This window comes from Salmo trutta, chromosome 34 (assembly GCF_901001165.1).
Source record: "Salmo trutta chromosome 34, fSalTru1.1, whole genome shotgun sequence".
Classification (NCBI taxonomy): Eukaryota; Metazoa; Chordata; class Actinopteri; order Salmoniformes; family Salmonidae; genus Salmo; species Salmo trutta.
In genome coordinates this window covers 29,125,643-29,141,733 of record NC_042990.1, presented here as the reverse complement: position 1 = coordinate 29,141,733, position 16,091 = coordinate 29,125,643, and the positions used below count along the sequence as shown (strand labels likewise).

Here is a 16,091-nt window from a genome sequence, read left to right as displayed (position 1 = left end):
CCTTTTATCTCTCCATCCCTCTCCAACCCTCTATCCTCCACTCTTTCATCCTTTTATCTCTCCATCCCTCTCCAACCCTCTATCCTCCACTCTTTCATCCTTTTATCTCTCCATCCCTCTCCAACCCTCTATCCTCCACTCTTTCATCCTTTATCTCTCCATCCCTCTCCAACCCTCTATCCTCCACTCTTTCATCCTTTTATCTCTCCATCCCTCTCCAACCCTCTATCCTCCACTCTTTCATCCTTTTATCTCTCCATCCCTCTCCAACCCTCTATCCTCCACTCTTTCATCCTTTTATCTCTCCATCCCTCTCCAACCCTCTATCCTCCACTCTTTCATCCTTTTATCTCTCCATCCCTCTCCAACCCTCTATCCTCCACTCTTTCATCCTTTTATCTCTCCATCCCTCTCCAACCCTCTATCCTCCACTCTTTCATCCTTTTATCTCTCCATCCCTCTCCAACCCTCTATCCTCCACTCTTTCATCCTTTTATCTCTCCATCCCTCTCCAACCCTCTATCCTCCACTCTTTCATCCTTTTATCTCTCCATCCCTCTCCAACCCTCTATCCTCCACTCTTTCATCCTTTATCTCTCCATCCCTCTCCAACCCTCTATCCTCCACTCTTTCATCCTTTTATCTCTCCATCTCTCTCCAACCCTCTATCCTCCACTCTTTCATCCTTTTATCTCTCCATCCCTCTCCAACCCTCTATCCTCCACTCTTTCATCCTTTTATCTCTCCATCCCTCTCCAACCCTCTATCCTCCACTCTTTCATCCTTTTATCTCTCCATCCCTCTCCAACCCTCTATCCTCCACTCTTTCATCCTTTTATCTCTCCATCCCTCTCCAACCCTCTATCCTCCACTCTTTCATCCTTTTATCTCTCCATCCCTCTCCAACCCTCTATCCTCCACTCTTTCATCCTTTTATCTCTCCATCCCTCTCCAACCCTCTATCCTCCACTCTTTCATCCTTTTATCTCTCCATCCCTCTCCAACCCTCTATCCTCCACTCTTTCATCCTTTTATCTCTCCATCCCTCTCCAACCCTCTATCCTCCACTCTTTCATCCTTTTATCTCTCCATCCCTCTCCAACCCTCTATCCTCCACTCTTTCATCCTTTTATCTCTCCATCCCTCTCCAACCCTCTATCCTCCACTCTTTCATCCTTTTATCTCTCCATCCTCTCCAACCCTCTATCCTCCACTCTTTCATCCTTTTATCTCTCCATCCCTCTCCAACCCTCTATCCTCCACTCTTTCATCCTTTTATCTCTCCATCCCTCTCCAACCCTCTATCCTCCACTCTTTCATCCTTTTATCTCTCCATCCCTCTCCAACCCTCTATCCTCCACTCTTTCATCCTTTTATCTCTCCATCCCTCTCCAACCCTCTATCCTCCACTCTTTCATCCTTTTATCTCTCCATCCCTCTCCAACCCTCTATCCTCCACTCTTTCATCCTTTTATCTCTCCATCCCTCTCCAACCCTCTATCCTCCACTCTTTCATCCTTTTATCTCTCCATCCCTCTCCAACCCTCTATCCTCCACTCTTTCATCCTTTTATCTCTCCATCCCTCTCCAACCCTCTATCCTCCACTCTTCATCCTTTTATCTCTCCATCCCTCTCCAACCCTCTATCCTCCACTCTTTCATCCTTTTATCTCTCCATCCCTCTCCAACCCTCTATCCTCCACTCTTTCATCCTTTTATCTCTCCATCCCTCTCCAACCCTCTATCCTCCACTCTTTCATCCTTTTATCTCTCCATCCCTCTCCAACCCTCTATCCTCCACTCTTTCATCCTTTTATCTCTCCATCCCTCTCCAACCCTCTATCCTCCACTCTTTCATCCTTTTATCTCTCCATCCCTCTCCAACCCTCTATCCTCCACTCTTTCATCCTTTTATCTCTCCATCCCTCTCCAACCCTCTATCCTCCACTCTTTCATCCTTTTATCTCTCCATCCCTCTCCAACCCTCTATCCTCCACTCTTTCATCCTTTTATCTCTCCATCCCTCTCCAACCCTCTATCCTCCACTCTTTCATCCTTTTATCTCTCCATCCCTCTCCAACCCTCTATCCTCCACTCTTTCATCCTTTTATCTCTCCATCTCTCTCCAACCCTCTATCCTCCACTCTTTCATCCTTTTATCTCTCCATCCCTCTCCAACCCTCTATCCTCCACTCTTTCATCCTTTTATCTCTCCATCTCTCTCCAACCCTCTATCCTCCACTCTTTCATCCTTTTATCTCTCCATCCCTCTCCAACCCTCTATCCTCCACTCTTTCATCCTTTTATCTCTCCATCCCTCTCCACCCTCTATCCTCCACTCTTTCATCCTTTTATCTCTCCATCCCTCTCCAACCCTCTATCCTCCACTCTTTCATCCTTTTATCTCTCCATCTCTCTCAACCCTCTATCCTCCACTCTTTCATCCTTTTATCTCTCCATCCCTCTCCAACCCTCTATCCTCCACTCTTTCATCCTTTTATCTCTCCATCTCTCTCCAACCCTCTATCCTCCACTCTTTCATCCTTTTATCTCTCCATCCCTCTCCAACCCTCTATCCTCCACTCTTTCATCCTTTATCTCTCCATCCCTCTCCAACCCTCTATCCTCCACTCTTTCATCCTTTTATCTCTCCATCCCTCTCCAACCCTCTATCCTCCACTCTTTCATCCTTTTATCTCTCCATCCCTCTCCAACCCTCTATCCTCCACTCTTTCATCCTTTTATCTCTCCATCCCTCTCCAACCCTCTATCCTCCACTCTTTCATCCTTTTATCTCTCCATCCCTCTCCAACCCTCTATCCTCCACTCTTTCATCCTTTTATCTCTCCATCCCTCTCCAACCCTCTATCCTCCACTCTTTCATCCTTTTATCTCTCCATCCCTCTCCAACCCTCTATCCTCCACTCTTTCATCCTTTTATCTCTCCATCCCTCTCCAACCCTCTATCCTCCACTCTTTCATCCTTTTATCTCTCCATCTCTCTCCAACCCTCTATCCTCCACTCTTTCATCCTTTTATCTCTCCATCCCTCTCCAACCCTCTATCCTCCACTCTTTCATCCTTTTATCTCTCCATCCCTCTCCAACCCTCTATCCTCCACTCTTTCATCCTTTTATCTCTCCATCCCTCTCCAACCCTCTATCCTCCACTCTTTCATCCTTTTATCTCTCCATCCCTCTCCAACCCTCTATCCTCCACTCTTTCATCCTTTTATCTCTCCATCCCTCTCCAACCCTCTATCCTCCACTCTTTCATCCTTTTATCTCTCCATCCCTCTCCAACCCTCTATCCTCCACTCTTTCATCCTTTTATCTCTCCATCCCTCTCCAACCCTCTATCCTCCACTCTTTCATCCTTTTATCTCTCCATCCCTCTCCACCCCTCTATCCTCCACTCTTTCATCCTTTTATCTCTCCATCCCTCTCCAACCCTCTATCCTCCACTCTTTCATCCTTTATCTCTCCATCTCTCTCCAACCCTCTATCCTCCACTCTTTCATCCTTTTATCTCTCCATCCCTCTCCAACCCTCTATCCTCCACTCTTTCATCCTTTTATCTCTCCATCCCTCTCCACCCTCTATCCTTTTCTCTCCTCCTTTCATTTCTACATTTCCCTTTCCACCATCCTCCTCTTTTACCCTCTTCTTTTATGATCCCTTCATCACTTGCATCCCATTTTCCACCATCCTCCTCTATTCTCCTCTTCTCTCTCTATCATTTCATCTCTCCCCATTTTTCCAGACTGTATCCTCCTCTCATCTCTCCATTATCACCATTCTCCTTTCTTCCATTCTCTAAAGCACAATAGATTACTAAGATCCAGAATACAAACATGATTATCTATTTTATTCAGGCCTTCATCAGTCCTTTCTACACGTTCATGTCTTTCTACACGTTCATGTCTTTCTACACGTTCATGTCTTTCTACACGTTCATGTCTTTCTACACGTTCATGTCTTTCTACACGTTCATGTCTTTCTACACGTTCATGTCTTTCTACACGTTCATGTCTTTATTGGAGAAGAAAGTAAGTCTGTGTCCTAAATGGCTATTCCCTACATAGTGCACTCATTTTGACCATAGCCATATGGGCCTCTATGAGCCCTGCAAAAGTAGTGCACTATATAGGGAATAGGGTACATAAATGTCCGCTGATGTCTTCCTTCATCCCTCTTTCATTTCTCTCTATCCAGTTCAGAGAACCAGCTGAAGTGGGCGGGGCTTCGCCTGGAGACAGACGTGTGTGTGGCGGGTCAACAGGCCCCTGACCCAGAAGTCATCCAGAACTACGTGAAGAAGGTCAGCCCTGCCCATTAATCCTAAGGCACAGATCTAGCATCAGCTTACTACTTACACTCAGCTCCACTCTGGGAGAAGTTACCCATAGGCACAGATCTAGCATCAGCTTACTACTTACACTCAGCTCCACTCTGGGAGAAGTTACCCATAGGCACAGATCTAGCATCAGCTTACTACCTACACTCAGCTCCACTCTGGGAGAAGTTACCCATAGGCACAGATCTAGCATCAGCTTACTACTTACACTCAGCTCCACTCTGGGAGAAGTTACCCATAGGCACAGATCTAGCATCAGCTTACTACTTACACTCAGCTCCACTCTGGGAGAAGTTACCCATAGGCACAGATCTAGCATCAGCTTACTACCTACACTCAGCTCCACTCTGGGAGAAGTTACCCATAGGCACAGATCTAGCATCAGCTTACTACCTACACTCAGCTCCACTCTGGGAGAAGTTACCCATAGGCACAGATCTAGCATCAGCTTACTACCTACACTCAGCTCCACTCTGGGAGAAGTTACCCATAGGCACAGATCTAGCATCAGCTTACTACTTACACTCAGCTCCACTCTGGGAGAAGTTATCCATAGGCACAGATCTAGGATCAACAAATTCCTCCATACGTTTTAATCTTGCCCTTTACTCTCGGGTTGAAAATGGCAGATTTGGGTACTAATAAGTCTGAGTGAGGGAAATGCTGTACATTAAGAGGACTATGTATTTTGAAATATGAGATGTTGATGTCATACAAGCAAGCCAAACACCTGTGAGTCACATCACATCTCCAAATCATAAAACTCATGTCATATGCAGGGTCAAGGTTTCTGATCACTATGTTTGATGTACAGTTACCAGATGACATGTGGTCATGCCCTGGGATGTTCTGAACACAATGAGCTTGTGTTTATTTATTTCACTTAAATGCACTCATGACTCCTTTTAATGCGCACCAAAATGCCAATCTGTTTCTCTGAGTTGCCTTGTGAAAGCCTAACACTGTACCTAACACTGTACCTAACACTGTACGGTTGTATTTTATAACTTAGCTAACAATAGAACACGCTTTCTAATCATGCCCACTTGACACAGATTGCGATTTATAATGGACCGTTTTTGGATTGCTTAAATAACAGTAATTGTGTGATGTAGGGTTGTGTTCCAACTGAAACTAAAAGTGCGCTTGTTCTAGTCCCTCAATGGCACGGCTAGGAGAGCTCACAAAAGCACCTTCAACTTGAAGACTCTTCTTTGATTCATAAAAGTGCATTGAAATTGCTTCGCAACTGTGCACATTTTCTCACTCAAACAATTTTTTTTGACTTAGGTTGCACCTACCCCACATTTTCCAGGAATATTATTATCATGTTACTGAATGTATCCAGAATATTTTCAGATTTCGTTGTCAACAAATGCGGTGAAAAGTACAGTAAATGTAAAATGCACCTAAAATCAACAGTGAAATGCTTGAATTTAGTCTTGGGGAACTGTTCAAATCAAATGTTATTAGTCACATGTGCAGAATACAACAGGTATCTTAGCGTAACATGCTTACTTACAAGCCCTTAAGCAACAATGCAGTTCAAGAAATAGAGTTAAGAAAATATTTCTTAAATAAACAAAGGTAAAAAAATGAATAAAAAGTATCACAATAAAATGCCGGTACTGAGTCAATGTGCAGGAGTTCAGGTTAGTTGAGGTCATTTGTACATGTAGGTAGGGGTAAATTGGCTATGCATAGATAATAAACAACGAGTAGAAGCAGTGTAAAAACAAAGGGGGGGTGTCAATGTAAATAGCCCGGGTGGGCATTTGATTGATTGTTCAGCAGCCTTATGGCCTGGGGGTAGAAGCTGGTAAGGAGCCTTTTGGACCTAGACTTGGCACTCCGGTACCACTTGCTGTGCGATAGCAGAGAGAACAGTCTATGACTTGGGGGACTGGAGTCTTTGACAATTTTTGGGCATTCCTCTGACACTGCCTAGTATATGTCTAGTTTGAGAAACAGATGCCTCACTAGTCCTCAACTGGCAGCTTCATTAAATTGTACCCGCAAAACACCAGTCTCAACGTCAACAGTAAAGAGGCGACTCTGGGATGCTGGTCTTCTAGACAGAGTTCTGTACAGTGTCTGTGTTCTTTTTCCCATCTTAATCTTTTATTTTTATTGGCCAGTCTGAGATTTGGCTTTTTCTTTGCAACTCTGCCTAGAAGGCCAGCAGGAGTCCCCTCTTCACTGTTGACATTGAGACTGGTGTTTTGCTGGTACTATTTAATGAAGCTGCCAGTTGAGGACTTGTGAGGTGTCTGTTTCTCAAACTAGACACTCTAATGTATTTGTCCTCTTGCTTAGTTGTGCACCGGGGCCTCCCACTCTTTCTATTCTTTTTAGAGCCAGTTTGCGCTGTTCTGTGAAGGGAGTAGTACACAGCATTGTACAAGATCTTCCGTTTCTTGGCAATTTCTCGCATGGAATAGCCATTTCTCAGATCAAGAATAGACTGACGAGTTTCAGAAGAAAGGTCTTTGTTTCTGGCCATTTTGAGCCTGTAATCGAACCCACAAATGCTGATGCTCCAGATACTCAACTAGTCTAAAGAAGGCCAGTTTTATTGCTTCTTTATTCAAAACAACAGTTTTCAGCTGTGCTAACATAATTGCAAAAGGGTTTTCTAATGATCAATTAGCCTTTTAAAATGATAAACATGGATTAGCTAACAAAACGTGCCATTGGAACACAGGAGTGATGGTTGTTGATAATGGGCCTCTGTACGCCTATGTAGATATTCTATAAAAAATCAGCCATTTCCAGCTACAATAGTAATTTACAACATTAACAATGTCTACACTGTATTTTTGATCAATTTAATGTTATTTTAATGGACAGAAAAATGTGCTTTCTTTCAAAAACAAGAACATTTCTAAGTGACTCCAAACTTTTGAAAAGTAGTGTAGCTCTATCCATATAGACCAATTCCCACAAATGTAAAGGGTTAAAGGGCCGATCCTTAGTTGGAATCCTCGCCTCTGTTTTGGTAAAAAGGTCAACGATGGGCCTGGAGAAATTCTAATTCATAGACCGAGCTATGGATTCAAGGACTGACCAATCCAAGATATCAAAATTATAGTTTAAAACATGTTTTGAGGCGCTACAGTGTTTGTTTACGTTTACATTGTTTACAAACAATGGAGTAAAACAAGCTAATATTATGGGTTCTGATGGGGTACGACAGTTGAACAAAAGTCATTAGTTCATAAGTTACATTCTTCAAGAATCAGTAGGTATATATCTTTAGTTTATAAGTAAAAACTGTATGTAGCAACTGCAGATTGTCCCTTTAAAGGGACATTACACTCTAAAATGAATCCCTAAATTTGAACCTTAATATTTGACAGAAAAATTCTAGTGGCAAGCTCATCCTAATTTCCTTGGATGCCTCCTTACTGGAAGAAGAGGAAGCCACTTTGACTATTGAGATGCCCCCCTAATGTCACTATCAGCTGTGACATCATCGTTTAACAATCACAAACTCCCTCTTAGGCACTTATAGTAGTGAGTTCATCTCATTCTACAGCGACCATGAGAAGTGAACAGGCCTTATTGAGGAGATTTGCATGTGAACAGGCGGAGCATAAAAGGGAGCGGTGATTGGATGGAAATGCACAGGGCTCAGTATAATGTGATATGGTCAGCCAGCGTGACATGAATAGGCAATCAGATAGCAGCCTGGCTGCTGGGGAATCACTGAAAAGAACCACGGACAGGACCCAATAGAAGAGTAGGGGACATTGATGGGTCTTCTCACACTGCAGGGTTTGGCACTTACTTCCTTATGACACACACACACACACGTGTGCCCTTGCGTACATGGACACACTAAACATGAATAAGTACATGTCAAGGAGGTATAATAAGCCTTTGGGTGGGATTGAGTAATAATCCCCACCACCCACATACATGTGACACACACACACACACACACACACACACACACACACACACACACACACACACACACACACACACACACACACACACACACACACACACACACACACACACACACACACACACACATTTTGTATTTCTACTCACATCTTGACAGACTCAAGAGGTGGGCAGTGTCTGTTCACTGTCCTTCATCTGCCTCCCCCCACAAAAATGTGTGTGTGTTGATTGTCATTGAAGGAGGGATGGTAATGGGGAAAGATGTCTCGTTATTATTTGTGGTAGTTAGCATTCTGTGTTCTCTCTAACGAGCCCCTCTCAAACTGTCAGCATTAATATCAACTGACAGTTAACCAGAGGAGCTCTGTGGGAGGGAGAGGGAGAATGACACACACACACACGATAATGACAAACGCACATGCAGACCGTGGATAATGAGGTTCCTTTGTCATTAGAATACTTGGTCTTTCGGGATGATTAGGCTGTTTGCAGGGTGTTTGCAGAATGTCTGTAGTGTGTAAATGAGGCTGTGGGTGTAACCCCAAGTAAGCATAATGGCTACTGATTGAATATGATTTGTATCTATATGTGTATCGGGCATGTGAGAGTGTGTGTGTGTCCGTCCCTTTCTGTGTGCTTGAGTGTACAGTACCAGTACACATATGGAATCATGTAGTAACCAAAAAAGTAGTAACCAAATCAAAATATATTTGAGATTCTTCAAAGTAGCCCCCCTTTGCCTTGATGACAGCTTTGCACACTCTTGGCATTCTCTCAACCATCTTCATTAGGAATGCTTTTCCAACAGTCTGAAGGATTTCTCACATATGCTGAGCACTTGTTGGCTGCTTTTCCTTCAGTCTGCAGTCCAACTCATCCCAAACCATCTCAATTGGGTTGAGGTTGGGTGATTGTGGAGGCCAGGTCATCTGACGCAGCACTCCATCACTCTCCTTCTTGGTCAAATTGCCCTTGCACAGCCTGGAGATGTGTTTTGGGTCATTGTCCTGTTGAAAAACAAATGATAGTCCCACTAAGCGCAAACCAGATGGAATGACGTATCGCTGCAGAATGCTGTGTCACCAGCAAAGCACCCCCACACCATCACACCTCCTCCTCCATGCTTCACAGTGGGAACCACACATGCGGAGATCATCCACTCACCTACTCTGCGTCTCACAAAGACCCGGCTGTTGGAACCAAAGTCTCAAATTTTGACTCATCAGACCAAAGGACAGATTTCCACTGGTCTAATGCCCATTGCTTGTGTTTCTTGGCCCAAGCAAGACTCTTCTTATTATTGGTGTCGTTTAGTAGTGGTTTCTTTGTAGCAATTTGACCATGAAGGCCTGATTCACAGTCTCCTCTGAACAGTTGATGTTGAGATGTGTCTGTTAATTGAATTCTGTGAAGCATTTATTTGGGCTGCAATTTCTGAGGCTGGTAACTCTTATGAATTTATCCTCGGCAGCAGAGGTAACTCTGGGTCTTCCTTTCCTGTGGCTGTCCTCATGAGAGCCAGTTTCATCATAGCGCTTGATGGTTTTTGCAACTGCACTTGAAGAAACTTTCAACGTTTTTGACATTTTCCGATGTCTTAATGATGGACTGTCATTTCTCTTTGCTTGTTTGAGCTGTTCTTGCCATAATATGGACTTGGTCTTTTACCAAATCTCCTGTACACCACCCCTACCTTGTCACACACAACTGATTGGCTCAAACGCATTAAGAAGGAAAGAAATTCCACAAATTAACTTTTAACAAGGCACACCTGTTAATTGAAATGCATTCCAGATGACTGCCTCATGAACCTGGTTGAGAGAATGCCAAGAGTGTGCAAAGCTGTCATCAAGTGACTACTTGAAGAATCTCAAGTATAAAATATATTTTGATTTATTTAACCCTTTTTGGGTTACTACATGATTCCATATGTGTTATTTCATAGTGTTGATGTCTTCACTATTATTGTACATTGTAGAAAATAGTAAATATAAAGAAACACCCTTGAATAAGAAGGTGTATCCAAACTTTTGACTGGTAGTGTATGTGTCTGCTAAGTGACCACTAGTGTGTGTGTGTGTGTGTGTGTGTGTGTGTGTGTGTGTTTTGGACCAGATCCAGGACATGGCGGAGCAGGGTATGCTGTTTGTGGGCTTCCTGCAGCAGCCTGGCGGGGGACCCTGTTTCCTGGGGCACTTGGACCCTGAGGACCTGTCCTCCCTGCACTCCAGCCCCTCCCCCATACACAGACACCCCACCAGTCCCTCAGAACCCACGATACCGGATCCCAGCCCTACAGGCTCTGCAGAACCCCACCAGAACCTCCTAGAACCAGAACACGACCGGAACACAGAAGTGAAAACACCAGAACACAAGTTGGTTGAACTCAGAACAATTGAACAGAACCCTACAGATACCAGACAGGTGGAGCTGGACTTGAGCTCAACAGGACTGCTAGATCTCACACAGGACTCTACTCCAATAGAATCATCAAACAGAGAACACGACCACAGTCCAGGCAAAATAGCCTCAATAGAAGACCAACCAAACCGCTGTCCAGATGAACCAGCAGACTCACCAGAGAGACCCAGCCAAAGAGATCCAGAGAGTGACCAACAGAACCACAACCACGCCCCAACAGAACTCCCTGGCGACCGGGATCAACTACAGTCTAACAACACAATAGAGACCACATGTATAGAGAGACAACAGAATGAAAGCCAAGCAGACTTCATCAGGATTCTACTACCCAACTTCAGCCCAACAGAGTTAACACATGGACTTGGTGGTCCAGACGCAGACAGACAGTGCCAGGGAGACAGACAGAGTCTAAGCCCTCAGACACAGAACCACAAACAGAGACCGGAAATGGACCATGGCTCAGACAACCTGGTCCGGTCACCAGAACTAGACAACGGTGACCACGGGTCAGAGTCCGGGGCTGAGAGGGGGTGTAACCGTAGAAACGAGGGCACGGGCGGTGACCCGGATGAGCATCTGAGGAGCAGCAGAGTTCCGACCCACAACAACAACAATCACATCCGGGTCAAGAGTCCAGACAGAGAAAAGAGGGCTGCAGGGTCTCCACCAGCACAGAGCAGTGAGTGTGAAGCCTACTACTGTTGCAACTGGGTTATAGAGGTTGCTGTTGTGACTTTATACTGAATATTACTGAATAATATAATATTGATTGATTTCAGACTTGTGTATAGTATTTAAAACTAATGCTATGTGTCTCTCTCTGTGTGTGTGTGTGTGTCTGTGTGTGTGTGTAGGGGTGCAGCTGTTTGCCCTGTACAACCACACGGGGGAGCTGTCCAGCTCTCTGAGGTTCTACTCCCTCAGGGTTCCGCTGCAGCTGCAGAGAGAGGCGGGGCTAGTAACGGAGGTTGACGCCCACTGGCTGGATCACATGACCCAGCATTTCACCAGCGGAGCTCACCTCATCGACGGCTTCTTTCACCTTGGAGACGACAATGGTATGTTTTGCACAATGTGTAATACAGTAGTAGCCATTTCAGTGAGGCCAGACTGTTTGGCTTGTCCATGAGCATTGCAGTTAGGAAGAGCACAAACAGCTCTTTGACAACACTAGTGCTGTAGTGTTTACCATGGCGAACATACTTACAACTTTTGGAATGTAGGGGAAAATGGTAAAGGCCTACTTGGAAAGTGTGTAGGCTCAAGCTTATCCATGTTCCTTCACCCATGATGCATGGAAGTACATCAAAGCTTATCCATGTTCCTTCACCCATGATGCATGGAAGTACATCAAAGCTTATCCATGTTCCTTCACCCATGATGCGTAGAAGTACATCAAAGCTTATCCATGTTCCTTCACCCATGATGCGTGGAAGTACATCAAAGCTTATCCATGTTCCTTCACCCATGATGCATGGAAGTACATCAAAGCTTATCCATGTTCCTTCACCCATGATGCGTGGAAGTACATCAAAGCTTATCCGTGTTCCTTCACCCATGATGCGTGGAAGTACATCAAAGCTTATCCATGTTCCTTCACCCATGATGCGTGGAAGTACATCAAAGCTTATCCATGTTCCTTCACCCATGATGCGTGGAAGTACATCAAAGCTTATCCATGTTCCTTCACCCATGATGCCTGGAAGTACATCAAAGCTTATCCATGTTCCTTCACCCATGATGCGTGGAAGTACATCAAAGCTTATCCGTGTTCCTTCACCCATGATGCATGGAAGTACATCAAAGCCAGAACGGATCAACTCTATGTTTTCCAAATCTGTGGAAGAGATTCAACTGTAGCAGAAGTTGTTGAGTTTCTCTCTCTCTTTCAGACAGCGGGGTCTCCTCCGTGGACAGTGTATTCATCTTTCAGAGCTCCTCAGAAGAAACCACACCCACTTCATACGACGCCATTGTGGTGGAGCAGTGGACCATTGTCGATGTGAGTGTGTGCGCGTGCGTGTAAATGTACGCGTGTGTGTGCACCCGAGCGACCATTGTCGACGTGTGCGTGACACTGTTTTTCTCCTCTCCAGGGTGTAGTGGTAAGGACAGACTACATACCCTTGCTCCAGTCTCTGGCTCCCTATGGATGGAGACTGACGTGTGTGCTGCCTACTCCCATCGTTAAGACCAACAGGTGCTGTCCCAACCCACCAGTCAGGAGCACTAGCCTAGCACAGACTAATAGCACTATTTCTCTAAACCATACTAAACATTGGAACACTGCACATCATTTGGAACAAAATTACATTTCACATTATAAGATACAGTATAGGACTCAGAAGTTGTAATATCAAGTTCCAAGATGTGAAGCCAGTGGTGATGTGATGTAGATTACGTTAATAGCACTGTTCTCTCCTTAGTGATGGCAGTTTGTCCACAAAGCAGATCCTTTTCCTCCAGAGACCTGCCTTGCAACGCAACAGGAAAGACTTCAAGGTTCCTCACTTTTTGGTTCCTCTAGTTCTCTGTCTGTCTTTCTCTCTCTCTATCACTCACTCTTTCCTTGTACCTTACACAATGCTGTGTCATTCAAAAGTCATACTTCTAAATGTAGCTGTAGATAACCCAGCTGATATAGGCCTACTCTGGTTCTGTTAACACTCAGGGGGAGAGTTTTATGTTCTAAAAATAGTAATTTCTTAGTACATTACAGTCAAAAAGATAACTTTCTTCAGTCAATTCTTTGCCTTTAACTGTCCAATAGAGGCATCACAGAGATTTTTGTAGTCATTTGTCAGGTGTCTGAAGAGAGAGAGAAGGTTTCTAGAAAGAAAAAAACATATCCTTAAAATGTCTATCTTTCAGAAGTTGAACCTCAGGGGTCGGAACAAGCCGAAGAAAAACTCTGCTGGAGAAATGCTAGAGAAGAAAGAGGAGAGAAAGGACACATCCCCAGTGATGGAGAGAGGGATGGATGGACAGAAGAGGAACACGGAAGAGGAGAGAGAGGCGAGAAGGAATTGTGAGAACAAAATAAATGAGAAAGGGAGAACCGTAGACAGAGAAGGAATCAAGAGAGAAGAGGAGAGAGAGTGTGAGACAGAATCTCAAGAAGACTTCACCCAGGGTACAGAGGGCGGGGCCACAGACCTCAACCAGGAAGTAGAGCGGGGGAATTGCAAAGCCCTATTGGCCAGACATGAGAAGGCCGTTAGGTTTGCAGATCAATTTGTCAATCAGAAGAATGATGAAGAGAAGTCAGAGGAGAAGATCACACAGCAGCTGAGTGAGAGAGCGCTGTTTTCTGGAGTATGTTAATTAGATAGAATTAAAAGCATCTGAGTAGGAGTAAGAGTGCTGATCTAAGAACAGTTTTGCCTTTAAAATCATAATGAATAAGCGGGGAACTGATCCTAGATCAGCACTCTTACTCTGAGATGTGTTCTGAATAACGTTACAGGCCCTGACTTGGGTTCAAATAGTATTTGTAAGATTGCTTGATTGAGCTTGCATGGTGCCTTGCCTGGATGGAACTAATGGAATAGTACCAAAAGTGCAAACCCAGCCCACCTGACACTCTAGGCACGCTCAGCAAGTTGTAAGATTTCAAACAGCCTACTATTTTAACCCTGGACTGGAAATAATAATATACAGAATGACAGAATAGGATGAAGCACTAGTAGCTCATCGATGGAAACCAAGGCACTTAACAGAATGGTAGTTTAGTTATATTCCTGGGACTGTATCAAACCTGGAGTCTTATACAGTATATACTGTATATATATATATATATATATATATATATATATATATATATATATATATATATATATATACACATACACACATACATACATACATATATATATACATATATATATATATATACATACACACATACATACATACATATACATATACATATTGAAGTTGGAAGTTTACATACACTTTGGTTGGAGTCGTTAAAACTCGTTTCTCAACCACTCCACACATTTCTTGTTAACAAACTATAGTTTTGGCAAGTCGGTTAGGACATCTACTTTGTGCATGACACAAGTAAATGTTCCAACAATTGTTTACAGACAGATTATTTCACTTATAATTCACTGTATCACAATGCCAGTGGGTCAGAAGTTTACATACACTAAGTTGACTGTGCCTTTAAACAGCTTGGAAAATTCCAGAAAATTATGTCATGGCTTTAGAAGCTTCTAATAGGCTAATTGACATCATTTGAGTCAATTGGAGGTGTACCTGTGGATGTATTTCAAGGCCTACCTTCAAACTCAGTGCCTCTTTGCTTGACATCATGGGAAAATCAAAAGAAATCAGCAAAGACCTCCACAAGTTTGGTTCATCCTTGGGAGCAATTTCCAAACGCCTGAAGGTACCACGTTCATCTGTACAAACAATAGTACGCAAGTATAAACACCATGGGACCACGCATCCGTCATACCGCTCAGGAAGGAGACGCATTCTGTCTCCGAAAGATGAACGTACTTTGGTGCAAAAAGTGCAAGTCAATCGCAGAATAACAGCAAAGGACCTTGTGAAGATGCTGGAGGAAACAGGTACAAAAGTATCTATATCCACAGTAAAACAAGTCCTATATCGACATAACCTGAAAGGCCGCTCAGCCAGGAAGAAGCCACTGCTCCAGAACCGCCATAAAAATGCCAGACTACGGTTTGCAACTGCACATGGGGACAAAGATCATGCTTTTTGTAGAAATGTCCTCTGGTCTGATGAAACAAAAATAGAACTGTTTGGCCATAATGACCATCATTATGCTTGGAGGAAAAAGGGGGAGGCTTGCAAGCCGAAGAACCCCATCCCAACCGTGAAGCATAGTGGCAGCATCATGTTGTGGGGGTGCTTTACTACAGGAGGGACTGGTGCACTTCAGAAAATAGATGGCATCATGAGGAAGAAAAATGATGGTCTGATGAAACAAAAATAGAACTGTTTGGCTATAATGACCATTGTTATGTTTGGAGGAAAAAAGGGGATGCTTGCAAGCCGAAGAACACCATCCCAACCGTGAAGCATGAGGGTGGCAGCATCATGTTGTGGGGATGCTTTGCTGCAGGAGGGACTGGTGCACTTGACAAAATAGATGGCATCATGAGGCAGGAAAATTATGTGGATATATTGAAGCAACATTTCAAGACATCAGTCAGGAAGTTAAAGCTTGGTCGCAAATGGGTCTTCCAAATGGACAATGACCCCAAGCATACTTCCAAAGTTGTGGCAAAACGGCTTAAGGACAACAAAGTTAAGGTATTGAAGTGGTCATCACAAAGCCCTGACCTCAATCCTATAGAAAATGTGTGGGCAGAACTGAAAAAGCGTGTGCGAGCAAAGGAAGCCTACAAACCTGACTGAGTTACCCCACC

General features: G+C 44.0%; 1 protein-coding gene across 2 annotated transcripts in view; it reads left to right on the top strand.

The window, feature by feature from the left end:
• The window catches only part of rftn1a (raftlin, lipid raft linker 1a), a 50,074-nt gene extending 35,742 nt beyond the window's left edge, over nucleotides 1–14,332 (top strand). For both annotated transcript variants that reach the window (XM_029732507.1, XM_029732506.1), the window contains exons 4-10: nucleotides 4,215–4,320; nucleotides 10,384–11,368; nucleotides 11,544–11,747; nucleotides 12,582–12,691; nucleotides 12,786–12,889; nucleotides 13,116–13,191; nucleotides 13,561–14,332. In XM_029732507.1, the coding sequence (XP_029588367.1) occupies nucleotides 4,215–4,320; nucleotides 10,384–11,368; nucleotides 11,544–11,747; nucleotides 12,582–12,691; nucleotides 12,786–12,889; nucleotides 13,116–13,191; nucleotides 13,561–14,013 (2,038 nt within the window). In that variant the 3' untranslated portion in view covers nucleotides 14,014–14,332. The remainder of the gene's footprint in view (nucleotides 1–4,214; nucleotides 4,321–10,383; nucleotides 11,369–11,543; nucleotides 11,748–12,581; nucleotides 12,692–12,785; nucleotides 12,890–13,115; nucleotides 13,192–13,560) is intronic.
• Nucleotides 14,333–16,091: the final 1,759 nt, after the last annotated feature.